The 22,920-nt window shown below is 37.3% G+C and overlaps 1 protein-coding gene across 2 annotated transcripts in view; it reads right to left on the bottom strand.

Moving 5' to 3' along the window:
• The window catches only part of LOC131055265 (protein root UVB sensitive 1, chloroplastic), a 112,528-nt gene extending 90,344 nt beyond the window's left edge, over nt 1-22,184 (bottom strand). The window contains exons 1-3 of one of the 2 annotated variants that reach the window (XM_057989812.2): nt 21,966-22,184; nt 21,013-21,851; nt 8,434-8,709 (exon numbers count right to left, since the gene is read on the bottom strand). In XM_057989812.2, coding sequence (XP_057845795.1) covers nt 8,434-8,709; nt 21,013-21,851; nt 21,966-22,050 — 1,200 coding nt within the window. In that variant the 5' untranslated portion in view covers nt 22,051-22,184. The remainder of the gene's footprint in view (nt 1-8,433; nt 8,710-21,012; nt 21,852-21,965) is intronic. The other variant, XM_057989811.2, reaches the window with a different exon arrangement.
• Between the last annotated feature and the right edge of the window lie 736 nt (nt 22,185-22,920).

Below are 22,920 nucleotides of genomic sequence, written 5' to 3'. Positions count from 1 at the left end.
TCCTGTCTTGAATGTAACCTCTTACACCCAAGCCATCCAGAAAATCGAAAGTTAATTTGATTCCTGTCTTGGATGTAACCTCTTACACCCAAGCCATCCAAGGAAGACCATATGTCAATTCCTTGCCTTGGATGATGCATCCCATCATCCAAGTCCTCAGAGGAGACCGGCCAGATCCGCCTCTTCTTGGATGAACTTAGTCAACCAAGCCATATATATGCATATAGATATTCAGTATATACTGCCTACCAGGGATTATCATAATCCCTGAATTAGGCTAAGGAAATTTCCTCCCAATAGCCTCCATCATATAGCCACATTATTCATATAACATCCTACAATTCATTATCATTTTTCAATCCATAAATTAAGCCTACATTTACATGATCCTACATACATATAAATATCCTACATACATACATACATACATACATACATATATATATATATATATACTCCATACATACATTTATATATAATTTCCTCCCAATAGCCTCCATCATATAGCCACATTATTCATATAACATCCTACAATTCATTATCATTTTTCAATCCATAAATTAAGCCTACATTTACATGATCCTACATACATATAAATATCCTGCATACATACATATATACTGCATACATACATACATATATATATATATATATATATATATACCGCATACATACATATATATATTTAAGTTTAGGTAGTATTACACTATATGTTTCACTACAGAATAGTTCTTTATAAGATATTAGTTGACTAATCAACCTTTGTATAAACACATAAAATAAATAAATCAGATTATATTCCCTATAAATTACTTTCCCGACCCATTTACCAAGTCACTAGTCAATAAATCAGATTATATTCCCTATAAATTACTTTCCCTACCGATTTACTAAGTCACTAGTCAATAAATCAGATTATATTCCCTATAATATAAATTACTTTCCCTACCCATTTACGATCATTATTCCACTTAGTAACTGTAGGGGCAGACAAATCTGATTTGCGTCAAATCTGGTCTGCCATAGTATATGAAATTGTTTAGTATGAATGCCTTAGTCTTAGTATCTTTGTAGTTTATGATAATATTATTAATATTACATTCTGCATACAACATTATCGGGTTTCATGTGCCTCATATATTAAGCATACTTACTAAACACATCCCCCCATGCATACCACCCAGAACAGGGATGTTACTGCCTTTAAATTCATAAAAGTTCGGATCTGATCTGATCCGTGCTGCAAGAAAGTTTATATTTATTTTCTTTTTCTCTTTTTTTCGGTACACACCATCCCCTTTTCCACCTGATTCTATTTTCTTATATATCTTTCATGTAACCATTCATGAAAAGGTCACATCTTTTTGAAACCCAAAGGTCGTGACTATAAATGCATCTCTCTTGATTATACCAATTCGATAATTATCGGTCATGTTTTATTACTTTTAATTACCGATACCTAATTCTCTTGTTTTAATATGACTATCGGTTTTAATATTAATAAACCATCAATAATTCTTTTTAATGGTTTTGTTTGCCATCAATTCTATTTATTATATTTACTATTAGACTTTAAGATATTCACCGATTATGGTCATGCATAACTATCGATACCTTTGTTTTAGTGTTCTCCAATTAATATCGTGTCTTTTCACATGATTCTCATTATGCTAATCACTATAGTTTATTACTGAATTTATTTAATATGACATGATCATTGTAATCTGGAAATCACCATAACCTGATATGTAATGTTACTTATTTATTTATTTATATTATTTATATTATTTATTTTTATTTGAATATTTCAAGAATATTATTAGTAATAAATATTAATAGATATTAATTAAATAATACATTTAATAAATAAATAAATTCCAAATAAAATTCGTTATTATTATTATATTAATTAATAATAATAATTACTTTATTTAGGATGTATATAACGATCAAGGAGGGGACATGACAACATCTCCTAATACAATCAATGGGTTAAGGGCATAGCAGCCCACTCTCTTTAGAGAAGCATTGCCTTCAACATAGATCAACTATGGATGCTTTTACAAAAATCTCCATTTTCCCACGTAGCATCTGTTGTCATTTTATGACCCCCTTGGTCCATCAGTAAGAACCGATCAGAGATACGATCCATGGACCAGGACTGCCCTAGTTGATCAGGGAGAAAGCAGAAGAATCATGAAGTGCTAAGTGTTGCCTTGACCGGAGGAAGTTCCTCCCTTGGCCTTTTTTTCCTTCCCCGGAACCCCGGAGGTTCTTTCCATTTGCCTTCTCCTGTTCTCCTTCTCCGAAACCTCGAGGTTCTGAAGTTCCTTCTCTTTGCCTTCTCTCGCTTTTCCTTCTCTGAAACCCCGAGGTTCCGAAGTTCCTTCCCTTTGGTTCCCCTCTTTCTTTCCCTTTCTCTTCCATTCTCCGGAACCCTAAGGTTCTGAAGTTCCTTCCTTAGCCCCTTTTTTTTAGTTCTTTGGAACCTCGAGGTTCCAAAGTTCCTTTCTTTTCTTCTTCCCTTCCCCAGAACTTCAGAACCCCGAGATTCCAAAGTTCTTTTGCTCAGTTCCGCCTTTTCCTTGCCAGTTTCCCGGAACTTCGAGGTTCCAAAGTTCCCTCCTAGCCTTACTTCCTTCTTTTCTTCAAAACCCCGAGGTTCCGAAGTTCCTTCCCTCCTTGCCTTTTCTCTCTAGTTCCCCCAGAACTTTGAAACCCCAAAGTTCCGAAGTTCCTTCCTTAGCCTTTCTTTTAGTTTTCTGGAACTCCAGAACCCCGAGGTTCCGAGGTTCCCTGCTACTCTCTTTTCTCCATCCCGGAACCCCGAGGTTCCAAAGTTCTTTCCTTGTCTTCCCCACTTCGGGAACCTAAGTTTTTGAGGTCCCCGGACTTCCTTCCGACTGGCGACACTTCCGGATGGCGTGATCGACACTCAAGGCTTTAAATGCTCCGACAGTTTTGGTGACTTATGCACCTTCTTTTTTGGAGCCACAGGGATGCATTTAATGTTTTTGGCAGGATTTCCATCAAGGGAGGTACGGGGCCATGCTTGTTGTGGTGACTTGTGTCATGACCGCATACTCTGACTTTGGAAGGTTAGCCAATCGACCCTTCTCAAAATTGCCTTTTGTGGGTATGGCTAGGTTGCTTGCATGTACAAGTCAAGTGCATGCACTTCCCTGCATTCCCAGATTGACATGCAAGGGTCATGATCACTCTTATAACCATTTTTCTATATAAGGTTGTTAAGCCTTGTTGTAAAGGGCTCTCTCCCTGCTGGCTTGAGCTATTCCATGCTCTCCCACTTCTCTTGTATTTATCTTGCATTTGTGCAACTGTAAGTTTGGCCATTGGCCTTATAATTAATTGAAATCACCATTCTTGCCTACTTTCATCTTATGTATACTGTGTATGTTTCCTTACCTTCATCATAGGTGTATGTTTTGTGGTTCTTCTCTCATATATGCTGTGTTAAATTTATTTCTGAGTGTGACTTGTGGGAAACCTTCTCCCCTCTTGGCATTCAGTGAATTCTAACCTTCATACATGCATTGGGATCACTCATACAACTGAAGTTTGTACATATCTTGGGTGTTTTAGTTGTTTTTTTGTGTCATTTCGAGTAAGAAGAGGAACAATCTCTTCCTGGTGTATCACCTCCTTTTATTTCAAGCATTTCTCTCTTCCCTTTACCTCTGCAGTTTGTTAGGATAGGCCTAGGAGTTAGTTTTGAAGTGTTGAGTTGGTTCAACACCTACACCTGGATTGAGAAGGAAGCTGGCCTTCTCCGGAGATTCAACCCCCTCATGCAAGGTCCCACACTTCGGGGTTGTTTCCATGTTTCACAAGGTTGTTGAGTTGATAGCTCAGCAAGGGTGCAAGCTTTTGTGATAACAGCATCTTTGACTGAATAATTCTTCCATTTGATCAAATACTCTATGATCACCCTCATCCACAACCTCATAGTGCATGTTTGAAGGATTCCCTCAGGTTTCAAAATCATTTTTCTCTCCTCGTCAAGCTCTAGTAACTCAATCTACGCTGAAACTCTATCTAATAACCTTCTTCAAGCAAGAAACATGAAAGGCTAGATGCATTTTGTATTGACTTGGGAACTCCAATATACACACCACACAACCAATCCTTCGCAAAAACTTATAAGGGCCATACTACTTGGGTGTAAGCTTGGTATCCTTCTTCTGTTGTCCCACTAACATCCACATATATGGTTGTAATTGCACAAATACCCAATCTTCTGCTTCAAAAGCCCTTCCACTGCAGTGTTGATCAGCTTGTTGCTTCATTCTAATTTGTCCCATCGCTGGTTTTTCCTTGAGCCTAGAGGGTATCTCTCGTTGGTGCTAGATGAGCTCTTTAACTACTCTAACCTTTGGGTGTCCCCACAATGAAGAGATGATTGATTGCAGGTAGTACTCATGTAATGCCAAAAATGGAGGCATTTTGGTTTAAGTGAGGAAAATCATAGAAGCCTAAAATCTAGCCTCGCAAACATGCATATATGTTGATTCCTAAGAGTGTCTCCCAACCATGGATATCTCAAGTGAACTACATACTAACATGTGTCCCAATGAAAAATGCTAATGTAAATCACATTAAGGCCAAACCCAACCTATGTTATGTTCTATTTTACTAGGATTCTCACATCCATTGTGGCCTTAAACCTAAAGCACTGAATTTTATAGACCCAAAGTATCAAGTAAAATTGGGTTCATAAAACTCTCATTTCAAATGTAATGTCCCCATTTTCAAGTTCTCTTGCTTTGCAATTAATTTTGTCCTTCTAGGTATGTGTCAACAGTATCAGAGTGGTTATTTGATGTTACCAGCAAGTTCAGATGGCCTAGAGAACTCAAAGGGCACTTGTTGAGGTTATTTTCCGCTTATGGTGTGTGCTCTCCAAGATTCTTGGAGAGAGCATCTATTTATAGTAAGTCACCCGATTGGGTCCGACTATCATCATTCATCATCATTATCACTCTTGTGCAGTCAATTTTCAATTCTGATGCATTTCAACCATTTTTGCAGCTCAAGTATAATTTTGAGCTATATTTAATTTATTTTACTAAGGTTGCCATTTTAATTAAAATTGTAGTTCGTTGGAAAGAGAAAGGAAAGTTTTAAATGATGGATTATAAGGATAAATTAAATTATAAAGTGATTTTATAATACGCTTTCCGGAAAGTTCTCGGGGTGGTTATAAAAGGTGGTTGAGGGTTCATTTGTTAAATACAGAAGATTTAGAATCTTGTTGTCTTCTCTACGAAGATTCAAACATTTGTCCCTGTAGCCAAACTCTCACCTATGGGGCAAAAACCCCAAAGGTTTATTGGAGCTGAGGACGGAAACCCTCTTGCTTTACCAGAGTGGTTCTACACAGGGTTCAACAAGGTGTTGAAGGATTAAGCTGGGATGACAACCCTTGTTCTTGGTACCGATTCAGATGTGAACTCAGCCAGGGTTCACATTTGAGCATTAAGAGGATTTTCAAGTTTGGATTAATCAATTGAGATTTTCAAGAGATTTGTAAAGTCTATTTGCAGAGACAAATTTCAAGTATTTTGAAGATTATTTTTACTAGTGTAAAGTCTATTTGCTCCTTTTCGCTACATGAGAATGGAATATAATGAATATCTTAAAGTTCATTTGCTGGGCATATGAAGAAGACTTACTTGTGTGTGGGAATTAGAGACCATCATGGGATTTCTTTATGATTGTAATTGCCGAATTAAGAAGCTTTGAGGGGTCGTGGATTTGTTGTTGCGCGTCTCCATTCATTATCATAGCTGGGACTATTTTTGTTGGTTAAGGAAATTGTGTGGAGATTATATTTATGGCCTAGAGTTAACAAGGATGGTAATTAAGTCGTGAGTATTCTGCTCGTCGTGCTTAGCAGTGGACAGACTTTAAAATAGCTGGAATTAATTCTTATTCTCTATTGCAAGTCGTGGTTTTCTCACTGGCTAGTCATGGGGTTACCCTCTAAGTTTTTGGAGCTGGATAGGAGCCATGGAGTGACCAGAATAATTCTGCTTGGGCGTGGCTATTGACTTTGCATTCAAGATGTGTTATCCTTTGCAAAAATCCTGGGACGTTGAGACTCAAGTTTCCATCACAGTTGATGTTCATTATATTATTCCAGTCATAACTGATATGCATATTTAAAAGGGCATGCTATGCTTATTTTCTTCAATGTGAATCGATTAGGTTGAAGACTTGGAAATGGACAGATAGAGTTAGAGGGGTTAATTGAGATTTGTGGTTACTATTGTTTCAGACTGTATGTGTAATTTCAGATTGCTTTTTATTATGGAGATAGACGTAATCAATTCTGTGCACTACAATATAAATTACAGACCTGAGCATACCAATGAAGTTCTGCCTGTTCGTAGCCCAAACTCTGTTCCAGATTTGAAGTTGCATTCAAGTCAGACCCTTCATTGCAGACTCTTGAGGAATTGGGACTCAAGCTGAGTCGTAGCAAGCACCAGCAACTCTTCTCTGATAATAGACTGCATTATAAAATTTATTGAGGGATATTGTGCTGCTGCTGTTTGCTCCAAATTGATGAATGTAATTGCTGCTGTTAATCTCAGATTGACATCTGTAATGAAGAGGTCAGAAAAATGTATATCTTGTTCTTGTAAGCTTTATCCACTGTTGCAAATAAAGAATTATTCTTGTTTCAGTTTGTATGTGTCGAAAAATATAAAAAAATTCTGTTCGCTCAAATGCATGCTTCTTTTCTGAGTCAAGCAAACTGCTCAAACACTTTAAATTTTAGTATTTAAAATTTAATACAATTACATTTAAATTTCAATATTTTTAATTTAATATAATATTTCAAATTTAAATATCATTTAATTTAATTTAATATATTTAAATTCTGAACTTAATTCCTGTTTTTTAGACTGTAAATATGTATATAATTCTCATTTTTATATGTTTTATGTATGGATGAACCTAAAACAAACCCAAACCCATTTGTTTTTGGCTGAATCCACTTACCAAACCCCCATACCCAAACCCAAAATGGTAGCTTCACATTCATTCTTTACACTTTTATCAATGGATTAACCATATTTTTTTAATTGAATGTTGTAGTCATTTCTTTTGTATGTTGAATCTATGTCATTTCCTTGACGAAATAGGTTGTTGTAAATAGCTTTTAAGGCACTTGTCCTTGAACAGATATTTCATGCCATTATCTGAAATTTACAAGTGGCAATTGGTGATTGTGTGCATGACTGCCTATTGTCATCCCACTAATCTAACCAATGCTTTAATGTATATTATTCATCTTCCATTCAAATGATGATCTCCAAGCTGCAATATCGGTATTGTTTTCCTTTTCCCACTTGTTATAAAAGTAGCACGGTATTTAAGGGTGGAATAGAAATATCATTAACAGTCTTTAAAGTACTTAGTAGCTTATAACACCTACATTATTTTTCTTCATTATTGCCTTACCCAGAGGCACATATAGTAACTAACCACATCACACCTTTGCATACTCTGCAATAATCAAATATTGTGTTCTCAATATTTGAATACAAAATATTTAGTAACCAACCCAGAGGCTTATAACAACCTACATTATTCTTCTTCGTTATTGCCTTACCCAGAGGCACATATAGTAACTAACCACATCACACCTTTGCATACTCTGCAATAATCAAATATTGTGTTCTCAATATTTGAATACAAAATATTTAGTAACTAACCACAACACACCTTTGCATACTCTGCAATAATCAAATATTGTGTTCTCAAAATTTGAATAAAAAACCACATTTAATCTTTTTAAGGCTAACAAACCTACATGATTCTCTCACCATCTCTTATGCATGTAGATAAGACCAGGATGCTTGCTCATGTCTTCAATATCAATATTGATGTTGACAAAACTCACCTTTCTTGCTCCTCATTCCCTTGTATATAGAGAGCTATATATGATCATTAGTCAGTTTAGTTGCATCGCATGTAGCATGAAAGTTTGTGCTATTCTTAGAAAGAGTTAAATCTAGATTAGAATGGCTTATGGTGTCTAAGTTAAAAGTTATACCCACTAACAGGCTTCTAGACAAGGAAAGTACTCAATCAATGTATTTATTTTCATAAGCAGGATGTTAAAATGTACACACATAATGCCTTATTTTATTAACTACTAGATATAGCTGTAGGATGTTGAAGAATTTAACAGTTACTGAACAAGAAATCAGTACACATTGTACTAGATTGAAAATATTAGGTCACCAAACTACAAGCTGAGAGTTAATGTGTACAATCTGAATCAATGCCATAAGTAACAGTGTCAGGCTACTCTGCTTTACAACCAAAGTAAACCTTATAATGCAGAATCATTAATTGACAAATTGTAGTTAAATTTCAAATTGTTGGAAGTGAAGATACCTGAATCAAACCTGCTGCTGAACGGCCAGCTCCTGCAACTGCACCAAGATAGACAAAAAGGTGAGGAAATACAGGAGTTAAGAGCTCCATACCACAGGCAGTGTTTTCTAAAATATCTGCAAAAAGTCTCCAACCCTTTGGATGAACATCAAAATGACGCCCATACTTAGATAGCAGAATTTTACTCAGGTAGCCAATGCCATCTTTCAGGACCCAATTCACTGCTGCAGCTGTTGGAATAGCACCTTTACCCAATCCTATAGCATAAAGTAATGCCTGCAAGCCAATCCATAAGTAAATAAAAAATTTATAACTATCTTTTATTCATTCAAGGCCCTTTCCATAATTGTTAAAAGTAAACTGCATAATATCTCAAGCAACATAGAAAAGAATTTTTAATCTTGGTTTGAGTGCAAACAAATTTTATTCAAAGGTCAGAAAGGACCATAAAAGAGACAAAGAAAATAATTTGTAACTTCAAAACAAAGTCGTATGGTCTGTGAATTGTTCTGGACACAGAAGTTGAAAAACAATTCTTTAGTTGATTTTAATTAAGTCTTCAAGAAAAGAATTTACTTTTCGAGGACAACTAGTAGATAAAGACTCGGTTCGATGTTTCTATGCAAGGAATAAAGTATACAAGCTCTGACCCATAAAAACCAGGGATAGAATTATAGCCTGATAGGCACCACACCTTTTTCTTTTTGCATCCACATGTTTTCCTTGAGTACAAGATGAATGGATGATATGGCTATAAAATCATTGGGAGTGGCACTTATTGGCAATTTTCTGACCTTGATTTATATGGGGCTGCAGTAAATGCAGTAATTAAAACACTGAAATACATAGTTTTTAAAAATAATTAGATGGGTAAATCTATACAGACCCCTAGCTGAAAAGCATAACAGAAATACAAAATACAAATATAGATATAGATGTTGAGCAAAACTCAAATAATAGAAACAGCACAAAATCAAGGCAAAAACAAACAACCACCAAAGCTGCTAACCACAAGAACCACCACCGCTACCAATGACAGGAACCAAACAAGGCCTCCAAAGCCAAAAAAATGCCACAACCAGGAATGCCAGCAGAAAAAAATAACCCTCCAAGCAAGCATAACCAACCAACTTAAACAACCCTCCAGCACTCTACACTAAATGACTTTAAAAAAATCCATCTAGCCAATTCCTCCAATCCAAGCACATTTTTGCCTCTCATGTTTACAGTAGAGTCAAGAGACAAAAAACGAACTCCAGGAATAACCTCTGTTGTCCACCTCAATAGTGTGCCATTTTTCCACAGAAAACCAGAATTGTGTAGTCGCTAGTGACCTCTAAGAACCCTCCACAATGCATAACCATTAAACCCAACAAGACCTTGCCCATCTCTGAATAGTAAGCTCATAATGCATGCACCTCCTTCCAAAGATCATTCAACAATTCATTCACAACCCCAACATTCGAAAGAGCCCACTTGTTGGAGCCTCCCCCTAATTTCTTCCCTTTACCATCCAGTTTTGTTGAAGAGCCAAAAAGTGGCATCCCCTCAAATTGATCCAAAAGCAACTGCATAGCATCTGGGACATACATAGTCAATTTCAAAATGAAATCTTGTCTAATCATGGCCTTAGACCGAGAAGGCCTCTATGAACCTGAAGTGACCTAAACCATCCTCCCCATGAACAACTTTGATGAAACATCACACAGTCAAAACCTTACAACTGAAAATGGAAGCAAGCCTACTATGAAAGACAAAACCTTGAGTTGTGGATCCCTCGAACACTGATAAATCCCTTTAGGAGAGATGTCATCACCTTTCCAGCCAAGGCCTAGTAGACAACATGCATGGCACCAGCCTACAACCACCCTACCACAAGCCACCAAATATACATCCACATAACAAACACATAGGCACAAATAAACCCTTCACATGCACCACTTTAATGTAGATCACCTTACAAAGAATATCATACGCATGGAATTAAAACCACACTTAACATATTGATAACATATAGTTTCAACAAATGCATCCCGCAGGGACCCAAAGACCAAAGGATCTTAAAAAAGATGGGGGTGGTGAATCATTAGAGCTTAGATGGAAAATGAGCATATAATCCCTCCTAAAACAAACAAATGTGACAATTATAACATAGTTATGGGATCCTGAACCATACCATAATTAGCTTTCCACCTGCAATGTTGGTATTAACTTCACAAAACTTAGATCCCCGAGCTAATGCTTCCTCTACATAACACTTAAAATGCTAGTTAGGGCATAAGCCTTTCTTCAATGCATTGATACAATCAAGAGGTCCCCTTCCACAATTAGAATTTGCATTCCTTTACCAATTGCCATTGCCATGCCAACCACAATCTTTCCCATTCAGCTTCATTATCGATTCTTACTCCTAGTAAGAGAGAACACCATGCAAAAAGTTACCACCTACATCTCTGACAAGGAAACCTGCACCAGCATTGTCAGGATTGCCACAGGAGGATACACCCTCAAAGTTTAATTTTACTAAATTTTCAGGGAGGGTCCCAAACCTAATTCTTCTCATCAAAACACTTCAAATCCCCACTATTTCTATCAATTTTAAAGTCTCTGACCCTCTCAACGGGATATTGATGAAATACATAATTGCTATCTATTTCAATCTGAATTTATTTTAAGATGAACTTTGCAATCTAGAAATGAATTGTCGCATGGAATGATAACAATTAAATTAATATAAAATGTAAACTTGGAAACAATAATCTAGATTGGTTTTTTGTGAAAATGTATAAATTAGCAGTCATGAAAACCATTGTGAAACACATAATTGACATCTATTTTTATTTGAATTAAATTTTAAGAAAAAAGTTGCAAACTCGAAATGAACTGTTGCATGGGATAAGTTAAAATTACATTATATATAGTTTTTTTCAAATCCTATTTTTCAGAGTTTTTTGTAAACGTCAACTTAAAAACAATGATGTATATTGCTTTTTTGAGAAAGTTACAAGCTAAAAATAAAAGTTATCAGATGCAGTCTTTAGCTCAAATCTTCCAAGTGTTATTGATCTTCCTCAAAACAGTTTGAAACTCCCAAAGAATGTGTGTGGTAACTACAGATTGCCATGAAACAAAGTATTTTAAGTTCTTAAAAGCACGCAGTCTCTTGTCATTGTTTCATTCTTGTTGTCAACAAGAAAATTGCCAGGAAAAACTAATTCTTAAGTTGGCAGACTTGTAATGCAAAACAAATTGACCCTCACAGTTCGGTGATCTCATATTGCAAGATTAGAATAGATGCTCAAAACTGTTGGCATTGTAATGCAAGAACAGAATCGACATTCATGTTTGATGGTCTTATTATGCAAGAGAAAAATTGACACATAAGTTTGGTGTTCTTGAATTGCAAGGAAGAAATCGACACTGTTTGATAGTCTCATGCTCTATCATGGTGACATTGAACCTAATTGAATCCTAAAAATGTCATAATTCATTTGATTCAGCTGAACAGCTGTCCTTTCTAGTTCAAGTGCCTAAAGAAGAGCTTGAAACATGCTTTTAACGTCATCAAAATAGTATTGGAGAAGACAAAGATGTATAGTCAGATGCAGAATAGACAAAATAGGTTAATGGAGTTCAAAGACGATTCAGACATCTCGGGACCGCAACAATTGAAGATAAAGTCCTAAGTGATGGGTTCAGCTTTATATGAACCCGTACACCGAGTTTGATTTTGAAGGATCCCATACATGGACAAGTTTACTAAGACAGGTTTGCCTTCTTATGAAGCTGTCAAAGTTGAATTAGTTCTTCTTCTATATCTGCATGTGTAAGGCATTTAGAATACTTTGCGCAACTCCATTGCACGTGCTGTCAAATAAAGGAATTCAAGAGCAATCAAGCATTACCAAGAGTAGATCTAAGCGAATTCCCAAGGGGAGAGTTGAATGCACAAGTATGTGTAGTAGTCAAGCACGTTGACCTGACAAACAATTCATAATGTGAAAAACAATCAAGTGATTCATAGTTACTAGGAGACTTGTACCCTAGTCCTTGTTACTTATTTTATTGATCAAAATTGTACCCCCATCTCAAAGGCCTCTATGGGGACATCTCAGGGACATCTCCAAACATTATGAGAGTTCTGGTGAACTTTTTTGTGTCTCTATACATCTCTTACTAGCATCCCTTGAAAGTTGGGTATCTTCCTATTGAGGTTTCTCAGATATCATACGCATTACATTGTGTTTCCTATACTGGAAATTGATTGGGTAGTTCAAATCAGGAGGGTTCCAAAGTCATACACACACTATCAATTCACTTGTAGGTCACTCTTAGTAGTGCTACAGCTGTTCTGGAGGCTAATGCATGAATTGTGCAGGCTGCTAGAGCATCAGGTAAGCTGCTATAGGTGATAATCAGCTGTTGCAGGTGTTATATCTCATACCTTAAAAGCTAGGTTGCCGGTTCGGGTTCGGGCACCGGTATGCCGGTACGGCAAAATTTTGAAAAGGGGTTTGGGTTTGTTACTACAAAAACATGTAAATTATATATATATATGCAGCCTATAAGCATGAATTAAGATTAGCATGTCACATAGCATCATATAAACAACAAAACCAACATAAACTTGTAATCATAGCATCATGATCATACCATAACAGCATCATATACATCAAGTTTAATATCAAAATGATAGAATATTCTAGTATCATTGTTTCAACTTTCAACAATTTAAAGTTTGATCATCAAATGGATTCTCTAATTCGTCATCCTCATTCTCCTCCTCATCATTGACATTGGCATTAGATGAATCAATGCCAATGCCAATGACACTTGCACTTGCACTTTAAGTTTGCTAGCTATCTGAGTCATCAAATGCAACAAGCTGAGAAGTGAATTTATCCGAATCAGTATGTTTTGGCTCCATATCCCACATCTTCGTTTCCCCTTGCTTGTAGTCATGTTGCTTGTGTGAAATGAGCCAAGTTAATGTTTTAAAACTCACTTTTAGGGTCATTTTAATTTTTTATGTGGTGGAATTCAAAAAAAAATCCATTTTTGGGCTGTCAGACCCCTGGGTTCGACTTGGGTTCTCTTGGGTTCAACCCTGGGTCCTCTTGGGTTCGCCCTGGTTCGAACCAAGCCTGTGAACCACGAACCATGTCCGAACCACAGGCGAACCGGACCCCAACCCCGAACAGGACCGTACCGGACCAGTACCAGGGGTCTAGGGGGGCCGAACCCGGTAACTCAGCTTAAAAGACATGAGGTCACTTGAGGAGTGCTTCCTAATCTTATACAAGTTATAGGGTCACATGAGGTCTTTTGTTGTGACTATCATTGGGACAATTATAGTTGCATTTAGCAACAAGATGCATGTTAGAATGAATATGCAACAGGAGTGTAAATTGAGGAATGTGTCCCTAGGTATGGTGATCGATGTGGACGAGGACAGCTCAATAGGCTCATCATTACCTTTTGTACTATCTTCACCTTCTCTTGACATGTCCTTGTGCTTCCTTTTCTTCCTTGTCGGTTGTGCCTCTTCCCCTGCTAGTGCCTGAATGTCTAAAGTAGTCCAAAAAAATGGAGTTGGCCATGAACTTACCTCATTTATCCATCCATATAGCTACGTCAAAAGCTCGGCTAGCACCTATCAACTGACATTTTACTAAGTCCATTATACACTTCCATTCAGCATTGGCCAACAAGTGCTTACACAGTCCTCTATTCCGAGCACTCCATATGTTGTCCTTCTCCTATTGATTTAAGTCAGGTGACACGGTTGGTGAAGGGCTGCCTCTTTATGCTGTAGTGTAATTTTCCCTTCTAGTTTGCACACATCGCTCCAATGGATGGGATGTCAAACACCCTTGTGAAGTCCACTAGCCAGAAGGAAATGGTAATTGAGCAACCCCTGTAGTCGATTACTACTTTGTGAGAATGTCGATTGTAATTTGCCACCATGGCTTTCAATTGTGGTCCAAACTCCCAAGAATTGAAGAATGGAAGTTGGGTGGCTTTGTCTACTTGTGTGTTGGCGCCACTTTCAACACATGATTGTCTAGATTACTCTACCACCATGTCTGACATTCACTGCAAGTGAGAAATTCCCAAGTCATGGAATCGACTATGTTATCCTCCTCTTTTCCTTTACTATTTTTTTCCCATTGCAATCCTCAGCCCGTAGTGATCCATCGATTGTTTCCCCTTACTACTATTGCTGTCCAAATTTGAAAAATATATGCTCAGAAATGTACAATTGAATTTAAATAAGTAGTACCTTTTGAAAAAAAAAAATTGATAACTGCCTAATCGTGTGAGAGGTTGTACAATGTCAAAATGTCGTGCAATTGAAGAATGTTGTCTAGCGCAAGCAATGAAGAGCGATGGTGGTCGTATATTGGAGAGGTTTATGGCTTGCAACCTTATGCTCGATATACCAATCTTTCTCTACTCATGTGCTTGTCAAATGAAATGCCAATACCGCTACACAAAGTAAATTAACCCTATACCATGTGAAGGTCATACAACCCCATCATAAAATGTAGATCAAGGGTGGACATCGTACGTAGCACATATGGGGAATGGTGAGAGCAACCTATACACTGCAAGCTTGGAATGGTCATACACTAGAATGGAGGGTAGACCGTACAATGGAAGAGTGCTCATTGTACGGTAGGAAGACGTTGTGCAAGGACTGACCATCGCTCAATGAAGCAATTAAATAGCCGAATAAAGGAAACAAGTCATTGTACATAGAGATGGAGTGACCATATAGTGGGTCAGAGGAATGACGCCAAACTCGTCATACAATGAGAATGTGCTAACCGGAGTGTAATCATCAAGTGAGTCTTGTCATATGTCCAAGACCGGAGGGTGCCATACAACCAAGATAAGGGGGGAATCCAAAGGATGTTGTACATTGGGAAGAGGTCGTATGTTGTGAAGTAACCACCATAGGCTTTGACTAAAGTGTAGAATGATTCCTTGAATATAAACCTTAGCCCATACATTAAAGTGATAATATCGTCGTACTTCCTATTGTGTCCCTTTATATAATTTTTTGGTTATATTTTCTATTTATAATTGGCACTATAATTTACTCCCCTTTTATGCCATCCAACATAAAAATCACATGGCCCATATACTTTTTAGAAGTCAATATTTTAATATTTTTTGACTTCACCATTTTAATTTTTTAAGCTTTTTCCTTTTACTTTCTTCCCCATTTTCTATTTTCCTCTTTCGGCCTTTCATATTTTTTACATTTATTTCCTTATCGTGCTTGCACATACATGAGTCATATGGTCTCTTCATTTTTGCAACAAGAACCAATGTATTCTAAGTCAAATTTTATCAACGATAGCAAATGTTGGCATACCTTTTTCCAAATCTCAACAACCAGCAATAAATCTCCCACCAGGCTATTGGTACCAACTAACCTCCTCCCCTTGTATTTTCAAGTTGCCTAATGGTTTGTGTATAGTTCGCCAAAGCCCATTTGTGCAAGGTAATGGCATGATGGTATTTGTTGTTTCTTTGCATATTCAATTACGGCCTCAAGTACCCTAACCTTTCTACTACCACATAGCATTCCACCATTAATACAAATCATAGCTTTGGGCCTTCTCCATCTCCATCAGCATATCTCAGACATTTTACCTCTTGTTTGCCATTTCCTTCATCTATTGTGTATGTATCCGGTTCATGGTTTATGTAACCCGTCCTTCTAGAATAGGGCGCACACATTATCCAAGAGCACTTGTAAAGACTTAACTCAACTCAGTAGCTGATGGACCAAGCAGACAAGTAGTCAAATGTGGATCTATCCTTGCTATGAAGACTCCTTCAACCTCCTTAGCGATAGGTTTCTCTTCCAATATTGCTCCAAGCTAGCTGATAGGTTCATCCATGCAAGTTGTCCAATCCAACATGTTGATTGCAATTGTGGTCTCTCTCCTCTCCTGTATGGCCTTAACTTTGAGCCATTAATATTGTCTTTTAGCAGTGTGTCGTCCAGAGTTTCTAAGTTGATAGCCCTGTTGTCAAATACGTCTTGGATTTTAAAGGGGCCAAGCCATCTTACCTTGAATTTGCTTGGTTTGATTTCGTTAAAACTTATATTTTAAAACTAACTATCTAGACAAGAAATTCATTTGTCGAAGATGTTTGTCGTGCCAACACTTCCTTTGTGTTTGCATTACTCAAAGTTGCCCACTGGGAAAGCACCCTTTGTTCATCAAGTTTGTTCAACTGGAAAAAACATTCTTTTAAACTCTTTATATCTCCTAGTCAATTCTCCACCACAATCCTTAAACTCGATACCATATATTCAACAAAGACCACCGCTTCATGACCGTACATCAATTGAAATGGTGTATATCTAATAGTGACCATGTACGTCATTCAATATGCCCATAGTACAACTGGCAACTTTTCTTCCTAGTCTTCTTCAATGTCGTAGCACTTGTGAATGACCAAGATAAGCACTTGGTTTGTAGAATCCGCTTGTCCATTGGCTCTCAGGTAGTATGGAATTAAAAGACTATGAAAAATGTGGAGCTCAATCATCATCAGACAAGGCACGGTTCACGAAGTGTCCTCCCAATCACTACTAATTTGTATAAGGATGTCACATCTAGTTACAATTTGCTCATAAATGAACCTTATTGTATTGCCTCGTATTATCTAAAAGTGCTCTAGCCTTAGCCGCTTGGTTAAGTAATCAGTAGCTATGATAATGTATCTACACTTGTGTAGCTAGCTGACTTTGAGTGGACCGATGAAATCAAGGCCCCACATCTCAAAGAGTTCTTGTGGTTGTGATGGGGAAAATGGCATATAATCTCTTTTCAAACATTTCCCAACCCTCTAACTAGTGTCACATCCCACACCCATTCTCGAGCATCCATGTGCAGTGTTGGCCACCACAAACCTGCTAGAAGAATTTTTCGAGCTATGGCATCCAATCCCATATGTCCTCCAACAAGCCCTTCATGTGCTTCTTTAGGTACTCCGGCTATTTCTTCATGCATGAGTCATTGCCTTGAGACGTGGTCAAACCCCATTTTATACAGTAACCCATTAATGAGCTTAAGGGTTTCTCTTCAAGGCTAACTTCCTTCTCTCTCCTAGCGGCATCCCCTTTGAAAAGGTGGAAGTGGAGAGGTATTCTCTAACATTCCCATACCAGGGAGGTAGTACTGCAATCTAGAACATATGAGCATCTAGGAAGTCATCATTCACTCCCTCGAAAGGTTCACCCAACTTAATCCTTGACAATTGGTCAACTATGACATGGCTTTTCCCTAGCCAAACAATGATGGTAAATGTGAACTCTTGCAATAATAATATTCACCTACTTACCCAGCCTTGTATAAATAATTGGCTTGTTCATCAAGTACATGAGGGCCTAGTGATCAACCTAGAAGTTTAATGGTGTTGCTAGCAAATAATGCTTGAACTTTTGTACTGAATAGACCATACCAAGTGCTTCCCTCTCCATTGTATTGTAGTTCTTTTCTGCCTCTGACAAAAATCGGCTAGCAAAGAACATTGTATGATCCAATCGTTGGGATCCCACTTGTACCAATGTTGCTCCAATTGCATAGTTGGATGCATCAACGTGCATGTGGACTCCTTACTCCAATCCAGGTATGCAAGGATAGGCGAATTGATTAATTGTACCTTCAATTCATCAAAGGCTTTCTCCTGGTCCTCAGTCCATGTGAATATTAGCCCTTCCTTGTGAGTGTGTCGAGCAAGTAAGATATCTATTAAAAAAAATTACGAATCTTCTATAGTAGTCGACGTCACCCACAAATGATTTTACTCTTGTTTGTGGTGCTTCCATTAGTACGATCCCCTTATCTTGTCTAGGTCAATCTTCAATATGGCTTTACAGAGTATATGCCCAAGCAACTTACCCTGTGGTACCATAAATCGGCACTTCATAGAGTTCAATGCTAATCGTGTTGCTCCACATCGTTCCATGCATTCCCTGAGGACTTTCAGGTGGGTCTCCTGACCATTGTAGATTGACCAATTGTCCAAGAATGCTTTAAAGTTTCTAACCGACATTTTATCAAAGATGTGTAGGATGATTCTTTAAAAAGTTGTCGAAGCATTGCACAATCCAAATGACATCCAATTCTATGTTCAAAACCCATCTTTGACCGCACATGTAGTCTTTAACTTTTCCTCCGCTATGCTTATATGAGTAGAGGATTTAATGTGTCTTTAATTAACTTCCCCAACTTGAAGAATTGAAAACATACAAAACTCTATAATATCAAAACACTTTAGCTCATTGATTTGAATTTTTACCATAAATTAACAATTTGAATTATAGTCTATAAAATTTAGTCTTTAAGGATAGAATTCTAACAAAACTCAAAGAGTCTAAACAACCATTGGCCTACTCCACATATTAACACAACAACTCTATTTAATGGTGTTGCCAACAAGTAATGCTTGAACTTTTGTACAGAATAGACCATACCAAGCACTTCCCTCTCCATTGTGTTGTAGTTCTTCTTTGCCTTTGACAAAAATCAGCTAGCACAGAACATTGGATGATCCAATCCTTGGGATCCCAACTATGCCAATGTTGCTCCAATTGCATAGTTGGATGCATCAACATGCATGTGGACTTACTCCAATCCGAGTATGCAAGGATAGGTGAATGATTAATCGTACCTTCAATTCATCAAAGGCTTTCTCCTGATCATCAATCCATGTGAATGTTAGCCCGCCCTTGTGAGTGTGTCGAGCAAGTAAGATATCTAAACAAAAAAATTTACAAATCTTCTATAGTAGCCAACATAACCCAAAAATGATTTTACACTTGTAACATTTTGTGGTGCTTCCATCTACACAATCCCCTTATCTTGTCTAGGTCCATCTTCAGTATGGCTTTACAAACTATATGCCCAAGCAACTTACCCTGTGGTACCATGAATTGGCACTTCATTGAGTTCAGTGCAAATTGTGTTGCTCTACATTGTTCCATGCATTCCTTGAGGGCTTTTAGGTGGGTCTCCTGACCACTGTAGATCGACCAATCATCCAAGAATGCTTTAAAGTTTCCAACCGCCATTTTATCAAAGAATGTGTAAAATAATTCTTTAAAAAGTTGTCAAAGCATTGCACAATCCAAATGGCATCCAATTCTATGTGTCCACCCCATCTCTGACCACACATGTAGTCTTTAACTTGTCCTCCGCTATGCTTATATGAGTAGAGGATTTAAAGTGTCTTTAATCAACTTCCCACACTTGAACAATCGAAAACATACAAAACTCTATAATATCAAGACACTTTAGCTCATTGATTTGAATTTTTACCATAAATTAACAGTTTGAATTATAGTCTATAAAATTTAGTCTTTAAGGATAGAGTTCTCACAAAACTCAAAGAGTCTGAACAACCATTGGCATACTCCAAATATTAAAACAATAACTCTCTTTCTTCAATATTTTTGGAAAATAAGTCAGTCTAAACATAGAATGCCAGCATATATTTCAGAACACTAGCAATCCTATAAACGTGAATCATGATTATCTCTGTTCAGTATTTGTTAATTTTCATCACGTATGCCACAAAAGCTCCTCACCCTTGGTGAAGAAATAATAAATTTCATATTTTTAGCAATATTCACATGCCTTACATTGTACTTTCCTCGCATTTTTCCAAACGATGTTGCTGGAATGGGCCCATTTTTGAAGCATAGTTTGACAAATGCTTGTGTCAGAGCACTTTTAAATTTAGATAGGCCAAGATTTTGTGGTAGTGAACTTTCAAATTGGCCACTAGAATCAACAGAACTTCTTGTTTCCAAATATCAGAGCGGTACTGAATCCAAACAGTGTTTAGGTAGATGAACCCAGCCAGTGTAGAAGATTTAAGCATAAAATAGCCTGTTTAATTTTAAAAGACAATATTAGGTATGTTAAATGAAATGTCACCACCAGGGATTTCGACCTAGGCTCCCTTTGGCAGCACTTTTTGGATTGCACATATTATTATATATGGTCTCATCCTTAATCATCATCCATACAATAGAATATGGTTCAATCTTCCTACTCTTTCAAGTTTAAAGGCTAATGCGTTATACATATGATCTTTCTCTTACTCTTTGCTGTTCCAAACTTGATCCTTAAGTTGCTTCACACTCAGCTTGATGGAAAAATAGGTTTGAATTTCAAAATACAAGCTCGAGGTTTTCAATTCCTCCATTCCATTGGACTTTAAAAATATGCAAATTAAGCACATTTTGTAAACTCGGGTTCAGGCACAGGGCTCGGTATTTGTGCTCAAATCTCCGACCCAGGTGCATATTTAAATGTTATATAATATACTCCCATACCCAATTTCAAAAAGCCACCCTCAACCCTTTCCCTGTATCCCATGTATTGAGATGACTATGCGTAGAGAAGAGACTGCGCATGTAGCAGCATAAATCAAAAATCTATGAGGAATTTGCCCTTCATAATAAAATAAAATGAAAGGAATTTATGAACAGTTAAATCTAAAATACAATACAGAGCAATCATGTAGATAAATTAACAAGATTACCTGAGTTGTCAGAACAGAGTTCATTTGACTGGCAATACCCTGACCCATCCGCCATAGAGAATAGTCCAAATAATCATTACTCACACTCCCAGGATATCCTTCTGGTAGCATAAGATGAAGAACAAAGTCTTTGCAGCGTCCTATTGAGATTGAAAAAATATTTTTCAAGCTTTTCCTGCGTATTCCTGTATCAACCTTAGAAAATTCCTTCCCTCTATGTAGCTCGGAAGTCTCGTCCTGACCTGCAATTCTCCCTTCCACGAAAAAATCATCTTTCAAATGATTTGATATAATTCTTCTCCATTTCCCACCTTTAACTTCCCACACGAAATCAGGTGCATCCCCTGCCTCTGCAGTTTTATTTTCAGGATTATCTGGATTGCTGTTTAATGGAATGGGAAGGCTGTCAGTAATTGCAGTTTTAGCAAGAGCAGAGAACGACTGCCAGTGCCAGATACAGCCGGCTGCCAAAGACATCAATATAAAACCCCTGTCTAAGGGCATCTTAGACCTATCCTTAGCAAGAACTTGCCAACATATTATCAGGCCAGTCAAGGACGCCTTCCACAACGAATAATTAATATCACTATATTCATCATTGTCCTCATTGTCACGGCCATTTCCTCCGCTGTTTCCGCCACGGCTCCCTCCATCGCCTCCTACTCCCCCACCGTAGGCCATGCTAAAATAAATAAGGCGGCGGCATGTCTGATCGTGATGCTTTGTCTTGTACAAACTAACCTTCTTAATAATTCCTCCATTGCTGCAAAGATTAAACCTACGGTTTCGAAAGCTTTGAGCTGCGAAATGAAATTTCTCTGCTCTAATGACCGGAAATCCTTTATAGTTGGCAGATAAACGTAGTTTCAGATGACAGTTTCAGACAACTCAGAATGGTTGCTTAAGCAATCAAAACTAAAAATAATCGTAACGTCAGTGAGAATCGAACTTACCTCCATTTGAAATTTCAGGAGATAATTTTGCCCGGCTGACTCCTACTATCGTCGAGTCGTTGAATTTGAAGATGCTCATCGCCATGAAATTAGCATAGTAATATTTTAATCTCCAGGCTTCATGTAGGTAATTCCTAGTTATTGGCGGATCGCATTTGGGATTCTCTTACCGTGTTTATTAGGTGCTGCCGGCGGGCAGGATTGAGTGAGATAACTGCCAAGGAGCCTAGGGGAAGACCACAAGTCCTCATAGCTAATTTTTAATATTCACAGATTTTAAATGATATATTAAATGATATATTAGATATGACGATTTTTTTTTTGTGTATGCACTTAACTATGGCTATTGTATTGGCTTCTAAATAGTAATGACGAACGTTTGGGATCTGTTATGCACGTGAGTCAAAAAGTGATCATTTTGAAGTGTTGCTTGATACCTACTTAAAGATGCCCCAATAATTATACACTACAACCTTATTTAAAAGTGATTTGATAGTTGAATGAGTTAGGTGGGGCTCATTTAAGGGGACAAAGAAGGGATCCTTCTTCCTAACTACTACTAAGTCTTATGACTTCTGACAACAAATAAGGGTGAGTTAGATCAAATTTATTACATTGAGAAGCCTTTCTACAAGCATAGCATGGTCAAAGATTTTGTGTAAACAAAAACTTTATAGGTTTAAATTGACTTGCTTACTCCTGTCAGACGTGCTTTCTTGGCCATTATGTTTTGCATGAAGATATAGTTGTAACGAGCAATCATGGGAAGGTTTGCATGAGGATATAGAGTCACCTAATATTGTCAGACTCTAAAAATTACTTTGGTTTTTAATGTCTTTTTAAAGTATTTTATTATCTCATATCATTTTTGTGTACAGATCTAGCAGGTTGATATGGGTGTATATAAAATTATTATGTTTTATGCTAGAATGATTTTATGTTTGTTAATAAACCC

This window comes from Cryptomeria japonica, chromosome 2, assembly GCF_030272615.1.
Source record: "Cryptomeria japonica chromosome 2, Sugi_1.0, whole genome shotgun sequence".
Taxonomy (NCBI): Eukaryota; Viridiplantae; Streptophyta; class Pinopsida; order Cupressales; family Cupressaceae; genus Cryptomeria; species Cryptomeria japonica.
This window is presented reverse-complemented; position numbering and strand designations above follow the sequence as displayed.